We start from the raw sequence: 9,097 nt of genomic DNA on the forward strand, positions 1-9,097 counted from the left end.
GGATCCAGCAGTTTCACGATGGCCCCTGGGTTCCAGAAGGCCCTGCAGTGTCACAATGGTCCCAATGACTCCATGAGCCCCTGCAGTGTCACAATGGACCTTTGGACCCTGGGGGTTTGCAGTGTCACAATGGTCTCCTTTGGCTCCACAGTGTCACAATGGACCATTGATGACAGGAGGCCCCTCTGTGTCACCCTGGAGCTTTGGTTCCATGCAGTCCTGCAGTGTCACAAAGGCCTCTTGGTTTCAGGAGGCCCCACAGTATCACAAGGATCCTCTTGGTTCTGTGGGGACCCCCAGGGTCACAATGGTCTCACCGGTTCCATGAGGCCTCACAGTGTCACAATGGTCTCTGTGATTCCATGAGTCCCGTTAGTGTCACATTGGTCTCCTTGTTTCCATGAGGCTGTGACGTGTCTTAATTGTGTCTCCATGTTCCATGAGGCCTTGCAAAGTCACAATGGGCCTGTGGCTCCATGGGGTCTCGCAGTTTCACAATGGACCCTTGGTCCCATGACACCTCAAATTGCCTGTTCTTGCAGCTTTAGTCTGAAAGCAACCCTTGGATATTCGGGGAGTATTAGGGGTGGAATTCCATTTCAGCCATGGGTTCCTGGAAGGAAGGGTGGATCCCAGTGTTTCAAAGTCTGATTAGAGGCAGCCCCAAGGAGGCCAAGACAAGCCAGGCCTGTTGTCAGGGAAGAATCCTTGGAGAGACAGAATTTGGGAGGCCAAACCACACTTTTGTCAATGGGCATCTGGACAAGAAAGACAATTATTTTCCATAGGAAGGAAAGTACAGAGCCCGAGTGTTTCAAAGGATGATGAAAGCTGGCCCTCAGGAAGCCAAGGGAACCTGGACAGGCCTGGAAGCTTTTGTCTGGGAGCCATCCTTGGATATAAGGAATTTTGGAGGTAGATCCTCAGTTTTGGCCATGGATGCCTGGACATAAAAGATGTTTTTTTGCATGGGAAGAAAAAGACAGGCCCCCTCTTTTTTGAAGGCAGATGAGAGTTGGCCCCCAAAAAACCAAGACCAGCCAGAGCTGTCTATCCTGACAGGTGACATATGGAAATAATCCTTGGATGTAATCAAATTTGGAGGAGGGATCCCAATTTCAGCCATGAAAAATTTCCCAATTTCAGCCTTCTCCACCCCTGGAGGAGAAGGACAGTTCTTTCCCACAGGAAGGAAAGCACACAACTCCAGGGTTTCAGGGGCTGATGAGAAGTGATCCTCAACATGCCAAGGTCAGCTGGACCAGTCAGGCAGCCCCCAGGAGGCCCAGCCAGCCAGACCTGTTCCATGTTCTTGGATCCTTGGGGCCCTGCAGCATCACAATGGCCCCTTGGTTCCATGAGGCTCTGTAGGATCACAACAGTGATATAACAATGGTCTCCTTGGCTCCACAGTGGCACAATGGCTCCTTGCTTCCATGAGGCCTTGCAGTGTCAAAATTGTTCCCTTGTTTCCATGGGTCACTGTGATCCTCTTGATTCCATGAGGCCCTGCCGTGCTACAATGGTCCCTTGGTTATACAAGGCCCTGCAGTGTCACAATGGTCCCTTGATTCCAGTGGGACCTGAAGTGTCATAATGGTCTTCATGGTTCCATGAGGCCCCACAATGTCAGAATGGACTTTTGGTTCCATGAGCTTTAGTACTGTCAACAACAGTCTCCTTGGATCTACAGTGTCTCAATGGACCCTTGGTTCCGTGAGGTTCAGTAACTTGGATGCCTTGGTTCCATGAGATTGTGTAGTGTCACAATGATCTCCTTGGTTCTGCAGCCCTGCTGTGGCTGCTGTGTAACAATGGACCTGTGGTACCATGAGGTTCCATAGTGTCACCATGGTCCCTTTGCTTCCACAAGGCCCTGCTGGGCCACAATGGCCCCTTGGTTCCAAGAGCTTCCATCCTGTCAACAATGATCTCCTTGGTTCTGCAGTGTCACAATGGAACCTTGATTCCATGAGTTTCCTGGGCTCCCACGGTCCCTCACAGCCCCCCACGGTCCCTCACAGCCCCTCACAGTCCCTCACAGCCCCTCACATGCCCTCACATGCCCTCACAGCCCCTCACTGCCCCTCACAGCCCCTCACAGCCCTTCATGACCCCTCACAGCCCCTCACAGCTCCTCATGGCCCCTCATGGCCTCTCACCACCCCTCATGGCCCCTCACCACCCCTCACGGCCCCTCACAGGCCCCTCACCGGCCCAGGCCCAGGGCTCCTCCCAAAAGAGGAGGGATCGGGCCCTGCTTGTTCTGCTTTCATTTCAGTCCCTTCCCAGCCACGAGTGCAGAAAGGCTGAAATGGAGCCTTTCCCCAACGTTTCCCTCGGGGTTAATTGCGGGCTGAAGCTCTGTGCAGGCGCTGGCCCCAGCATCACCATCCCTGCAGCCACCAGGCCTTTGCTGTCCCCCCCGCGTCCGTTCCCTGTCCCCGAGTCCCGCCCGGCTCTGGCAGCAGCAGCAGCCGCAGCGCAGGGGGCGCCGGCCCGGCCCAGCCGGGGCTCCCGGCCAGGAGCAGCAGCAGCGCCGGCCCCTTCCCGCCTGCTCCTGCCTCGGCTCCCAAGGGCTTTTTCCAGCTCAATTCTGGAGCAGAGCAGCCAGCACCCACACACAGCCCTGACTGCTCAGGGCCTGCCTGTGCTGCCCTGAGCCAGCCCTCAGAGGAAGAAAGGATCGGGTTCCAGCGCTGTTTTCAGCTCTGTTTGACTCACCCTGAGCTGACAGCAGGAGGCTGCTGGTGCCTTTGCCTTGGGAATTGGAGATCACGGCTGCTCTTGGCCCTCTTCTGCTTGCCACCTGAATTTTACCCATAAAACTGCAAGTGCCTCTTTCAGTTGGTGCTGCCCACGGTTCTTTCTTGAAAGTGAAGTCAGTGCTTTTGTTGCAGGCATAAAGATCAGCAGATACTGGAATATCACCAGCCCCTGAGCACTAAGGCGAGAGGAATTAAAGCCACACAGGCCACATTTGCAGTGCTCAAACACAGCCTTGTTGTGTTGAAAGAGAATAAACTGACAGAGGCCAGCACAGAAATTGCCTCCATAGTGTGGAATTAAATTTAAAAATCCACCAGGAGAAACAGAAACCAGAACTTCTCAACTCGCTTCATTGCTCCTTCCCAGCAGCAGCAAACACAGATGCCCAGAAGTGTTTTGCACTGCTGCTGCCCCCAGTTTGAGCCCAGGCTCTGCCCAGTCCCAGCGGGAAGCTGAGCCCAGCCCAGGGAGCTCAGCGCACGTAGGGCCAGGCCCAGAGCCCCGGGCACAGCCGCCCATTGCGGGGCAGCGGCACAGACAGAATGTCCTGTGGCCCAACCCTCCTGTTCCTGCCACACAGCGCCTGCCTTCTCCCCCTCCTCCTCCTCTCCCAGCACGGCACAAATTCCAGCTTGGAGGAGGCTGCCCCAGAGAGGGCTCCTGCTCCTGTTCCAGCCTGAGTGTCCCTGCAGAGGAACAGGGCATTGTTCAGGCACTCCACAAGCTCAGGCTTCCCATTTCATGGGGAGTCTGGGATGAAAATGGCTTTGTCAGGAAGGACAAAAGTGGAGGGAATGGATTGGAAAGTATTAGGAAAAATGATCCTTTGTACAGGCAAAGCTCACCAAGTCATTCCCTGCATTTCTCCTTTTCAGATTCTTTCCGTCATCTCCTGAGGGGTCCAGCTTGTTCTGGTGCCTTTCATGAACTGATTGTGCTCTTGATTTATATCAGTGCAGGAGATGTAGAAGCATCTGAACTGAACACTGAAACAAACTCCCTCTGTCAGCCCATTTTCATGTTCTACATCACTTTCAAGATGTCCATGGGGGCGTTGGAATGATTATCACACAGCTCTCCATTTCTGGCTGCAAGGTCTGGAGAGTCTTTCTCTGCATTCAGTCATGCTTGCATTCCCTAACAATTCCTGGTAGCCCATCATCTTTTCTTATTGTAAACCAGTAACAATGAAAACCTCACCAATGGCACAAGTGCCTAGCTCAAAAGGAAAAGAAAGAACAAGCTGTAAAGTTCTTCAAATGTTTGTCCTGCTTTGCTGCAAGAGTTGTGCTGCATGCACAGTGTGGAAAGCCAAGAGAAGCTGCAGTTGGTGGCACATCTTGTGACAGAAGCTGCACCTCGTTCTCCAGGAAAGGTTCTTGGACAGAGCAAACAGAACTGTGGACAAGATTCTGGAAGAACTGAAACAGTTTTTAGGAAATGAAATGAAAACAGAAAGAAACAATCCAAGATATTTTCCTCTATTTATTTCTATGCTGCCCTTTTCCATGTTGCACTACTTCTCCATCCCAGTAATTCCAGATGCACCGCACCTCTAAGATCGGCGACTTAGTGATTTTTAGACACTTGAAAATACCATGAGCCACACACGTTTTTCCTTCCCCTGTTTTTACTGGAAGGCAACACTGGAGATGTAAGTGCAGTGCTGGGCTCAGGTAGGAATCCTACAGCAAGGGAAGGTGGCCCGACAGTGTTTGACCCTCAGCCAGGCCAATGCAGAGCAGCAAGCAAGGGGATTGCTGTGCCAGTGTGCAGGAGTGAGGGCTCTGCATCTGGGCTCACCGCTGCAAAGTTCCCGTGTTTGGACAGACTCAGGGGCTGTGCCTGGGGCGCGCGGGGCTCGAACGTGGGGCTCGTGGGGCGAGCGGGGAACGGACACGGGGACGAACGGCCCCGGTGCTTCAGTTGCAGCGGCGGCAGCGGCGGCAGCAGCAGCGGCGGCAGCAGCAAAAGCAGATAATCTACAACACTCCTTCTCTTTTTGTTTCTCTTTCTCTCCCTTTCCCGCGGTCGGGCACCCTTCCCTCGGGGTCCCTTGCCCGGCGTCCCTCTCCTCTCCCCGCCTCCCTCTCCCCTGCCGGGCCGGGCCATGCCCCTGGCCCGCCCCCGGCCCCGGGCGGGGCTGCCCCGTGCCCGGCCCCGGCCGTCCCGCCGCGCTCTCGCCTCCGCCCGGCTCTGGCCGTACTGGCGGTGGCGCTGCTGGGCGGGCGTCAGTGCCTGGTGCGGGGGCGGCATCGCCGCCCTTCGGCTCCGCCTGGCCCGAGCCCGGCCCCGGACCCGAGGCAGGCTCCAGCCCCGAGCCCGGCCCCGGCCTCGACCCCGGCCCCGGCCCTGGTTCCTCCCGGGGCCCGCGGAGGACACAGGCGGCGCGGCCGCTCCCGCCGCCTCCGCTGCGGCTTCCCCGGCCCGAGCTCCGCCGCTCGACAGCGCGGCCGCCGGCCCCGAGCCTCCCGTGCCGCGTTCCGCGGAGCGAACGCCTGGGCATGTCCGGCCCGGGGCGGCTGAGGGGCGCTCGGGGGCCGTTGCTGGCCCCGGGCCGAGCGCTGACAGCCGCGTCCCGCCCGCAGGGAAGGCGCAGGAGGCCCTGCAGGAGCGGTACCGAGTGGGTTCGCTGCTGGGGCGCGGCGGCTTCGGCAGCGTCTGCTCGGGGACGCGGCTCTCGGACGGCGCCCCGGTGAGCGGCGGGGCCGGCGGCGGGCGAAGGAGGAGGAGGAGGAGGAGGAGGAGGAGAAGGCGGACAAGGAGGAGAAGGTCGGGGCGCGGCGGGCCGGGCGACATGCTCACCCGCTGCTCTCCCTCGCTCGCAGGTGGCCATCAAACGCGTGCCGCGGGATCGCATCCGGCACTGGGGCGAGCTGGTGAGTGAGCGGGGCCAGCGGCAGCAGCTGGGCCTGGCCGGGCGGCGAGGAGCCGGGGCCCGCCAGGGTGGGAGCCGCCGGGAGCCCTGCGGGGAGAGCAGGCGTGGGCTGAGCAGGGCGTGCAGAGCATCCCGGGCTGGCTGAGGGCTCCCAGAGCCCCGGCACGGCCTCAGCCCCACTGACGGCACCGCGCTCCTCCCGCAGCCCGACGGCAGCAGCGCGCCGCTGGAGATCGTGCTGCTGGCCAAGGTGTCCCGTGGCTGTGCCGCTGTCATTCAGCTCCTGGAGTGGCTCGAGCTCCCCGACAGCTTCCTGCTGGTGCTGGAGCGTCCGGAGCGGTGCCAGGAGCTCTCGGGTTTCCTGGCGGAGCGGGGGTTCCTGCCGGAGGAGGAGGCGCGGGCGCTGTTCCGCCAGGTGCTGGAGGCCGTGCGGCACTGCACCGCCTGCGGGGTCCTGCACAGGGACATCAAGCCCGAGAACATCCTGCTCGACCTGGCCAGGGGGCAGCTGAAACTCATCGACTTTGGCTGTGGCGCCTTCCTCCAAGACACAGCCTACACCCAGTTTGCAGGTGAGCCCTCCAGGGGATGCTCCTGGGCATCTCATGGCCCAGCCTGGGTGCAGCACCAGGGCTTCCCCCTATTGCAGCCGGGATGGGATTGATGCTGGAGCCGAGTTGATTTGGGTGGGGTGTGAGGGGGGCCAGCTGCCAGCCCTGCCGACAGCCTTCAGCACCCACTGTGGCCTGGGCTGGGGCTGGAGCTGGGGCAGCCAGCCCGACACAAACCCCCATGGGGGTAGCAGAGAGGGGGGTCTGACCCCGTGCCCTGGATGGTTTGGTGTGCAGGCAAGGAAGGGCTTGGACTGCTCCGCTCCCCTTGTTTGCCTTGGCTTATTAACATTTTTGGGGGCCATGCAGGTGGGGAGGAGAGTGGGTTTTCTCCACCACTGGGTGGGTTTCTCCTTTGTGTGTCATGGTTGGGCCTTCCCAAGGTTTCTGCTGCCCTCTTCCAGCACCTGTGGCTTCTTTTCCAGCCCCGAGTTTGTACACAAGTCCCAGGTGCTGGTGAGAGGGCAGCGCTCACCCCGTGTGCCTGTGGGGCAGCCCCCACATGGCCAGGGATGCTGGGGCCGGGCTCTGGGAGCAGCAGCATCCCCCTGCTGAGCTGTGTCTGTGTTCCACAGGAACCCTGTCCTACAGCCCACCAGAGTGGATCCAGCACCAACGCTACCACGGCGAGGCAGCGACGATCTGGTCCCTGGGCCTCCTGCTGTGCCACCTGGTCATGGGCAAGCACCCGTTCAGGAGGGGCCAGGAGATCATCCGGGGGCGGATCTTGTTCCCACGATGGCTCTCTCAAGGTGGATCCTCATCTCTGGGCACGGGGGGAATGCCAGTGCTGGGAGACAGCAGCGGGCTCGTGGGCATCCCGCTCTGGCAGCTGCTGAGGAGGTGGCACAGGTCCTGCTCTCCTGCTCTCCTCCAAACAGAGCATCCATGGGGAAGTTTAGGCCCAGCTCTGGGCACACCCAGCATGGCCTGGGCACAGGAACAGGGGGGCAACCTCTCCAGCTGACTGGTGATTTCTGGTTTCTCTCCCCAGAGTGCCAGGATATCATTAAGAGGTGTTTGTCCATGCAACCCTCAGACAGGCCGTCCTTAGAAGAGCTTTTCTGCCATCCATGGGTGCAGGGTGTTCCTCTGCCCTAGAAGATGGGAGAGATCCACGTGCACAGTTGGACCCAGGGGCCTGGCAGGTACCAGCTGCACACATCTCTTGGCACTCAGTGGCAAAGCAAACCAGGCTGGTTTTGTGCTGCCTGTAGCTCTGAGCAGGGTCCGCAGAAGAGAACACACAGCTCTTGGGCTGGAGCTGAGCTGGAGACCTGGTGTGGCAAGCACTGGTGGCCACCATCCCCCCTGGTTTGGTTTGTCTGGTTCATGGATGGCTGGGGCCCTGGGCAGAGCCCTGACAGCCTGGTCTGGCCCCAGGGAAGGAGAAGGAGCCCCTGGAGAAGCTGTACCAGGTGGGGCTGCTGCTGGAGACACCAAGGACAACCTCAAGGGTGACAATCTCTTCCTCGGCCTGGCCAGCTGAAGATGATGGACTTGGATTCTGGCACCTTTTTCAAAGCCAGGCTCCAGGCCCAATTTGCAGGTGAGTCCACAGGCAGGGGGATGCTCCCAGATCTGGGCCTGGCACGGCCTGGCCGGGCACCAAAGGTTCCCCCTTTGCTGGGGCAGATGCAATGAATTCTTCAGTCGCTGCCCAGCTGCTTTTTGGCTCTGGGCAGCTGCTGAGGGCTGGATGTGCCGTGGCTGGCTGCAGGCTGGGCACATGTCCTGCCCTCCTGCTCTGCTGCCAAAGGCAGCAGGGATGGGCAGCTCTGGGCACAGCTCTGGGCACAGCCAGCATGGCCTGGGCACCGCAGGCCTTGGCACAAGGGCACAGGAGCCCTCAGCTGATGGGCGGTTTCTGCTTTCTCTCCTTGCAGCCGGGCTCTGCGGCTGCTGAGGCTGCTCTGGGCTCTGCCAGGGCTCTGCTGGGCTCAGCCCTGGGCCCAGCTGGGCTGGCTCTGCCCTCACATTGCTCTCACAGCTCTGCATCAGACGAGCCCGTTGCGAGCACAGCGCCTGAGCTTTCTGCTTTGGCAGTGAGTGAGACTCTGCTGCAGGCCCAGAGATTGCAGCTGGGGACACACATCCAATTGGCAAGGACCCAAACTCTCCACAGTCCCAGCTGAACGCCTGCATCTGCACAGGCTGTTTGTCTGTCCCATTCTTCCTTCTTGATTGGCTGGAATTGTGCAGTTGCACTTTCTTCCTCCTCTAGCAGTGCCACGAGTGGGCCAAAGCTGGCGAGTGGGCCGTGCTCCTGAGGCAGTGCAGTCTGGAGCTGGTGGATGGAGAATTGCCCTTCTGCACTGCCAAACCAGAGCAAAAAGCCCTAAGTGGGACTTGGTGTCTTTAAGAAACCCCTGACAGTTTCAAAGGGAATGTGCAGCTCATTCACAGGGTGAGAAGGAAGGGCATCTTCTAAAGGATTTGGGCTTTGACAGAGTTTCCCTTCCCAGTCCTGCTTGGAGCTGGAAGGGCACAAAGCAATTTCCTCTTGCTTCAACCCCAGTTTCAAATGGCAATGTTGGAAACAAAGCCCAAAATCTTTTAAAAGGCTGCTGAGGTCAGTAAGATGGATCCATGCCATCAGCACATTTACAATGTAAATAACTGAGTTCTCTTTATAAAAAGATCATTTACCTTCTTAATGCAAAGAATGTTACTTTGCATTTATATTTTGTTTTTTTCACTAACATATTTTTTCTCTAACACTAGGATTTTATTCTTATCTTTTACAATTTACCTATTTTTTTCCCTTTTTCTTTTTTTTTCTTTTAAATAGAAAACATGTCCTATGAAAGGAATGTCCTTTACTCCTGGTTCCTGTGTG

The 9,097-nt window shown here is 58.3% G+C and overlaps 1 protein-coding gene across 1 annotated transcript; it reads left to right on the forward strand.

The window, feature by feature from the left end:
* The first annotated feature begins 1,814 nt into the window (after positions 1 to 1,814).
* LOC143692438 (serine/threonine-protein kinase pim-1-like) lies at positions 1,815 to 7,359 on the forward strand. Its single transcript, XM_077172671.1, has 6 exons — positions 1,815 to 1,835; positions 5,297 to 5,464; positions 5,598 to 5,648; positions 5,853 to 6,219; positions 6,834 to 7,010; positions 7,253 to 7,359. The coding sequence occupies exons 1-6, from the start codon at positions 1,815 to 1,817 to the stop codon at positions 7,357 to 7,359; spliced, it is 891 nt and encodes a 296-aa protein (XP_077028786.1).
* The last annotated feature ends 1,738 nt before the right edge of the window (positions 7,360 to 9,097 follow it).

Source organism: Agelaius phoeniceus (assembly GCF_051311805.1).
Source record: "Agelaius phoeniceus isolate bAgePho1 chromosome W unlocalized genomic scaffold, bAgePho1.hap1 SUPER_W_unloc_1, whole genome shotgun sequence".
In the NCBI taxonomy this organism is placed as follows: Eukaryota; Metazoa; Chordata; class Aves; order Passeriformes; family Icteridae; genus Agelaius; species Agelaius phoeniceus.

Coding starts and splice junctions, on each gene's coding strand:
- LOC143692438 (XM_077172671.1), top strand. CDS start 1,815: ATGGACCTGTGGTACCATGAG. Junction 1,836..5,296: donor TGGACCTGTGGTACCATGAG/GTTCCATAGTGT, acceptor GGGGCGGCTGAG/GGGCGCTCGGGGGCCGTTGC. Junction 5,465..5,597: donor GGCTCTCGGACGGCGCCCCG/GTGAGCGGCGGG, acceptor CCTCGCTCGCAG/GTGGCCATCAAACGCGTGCC.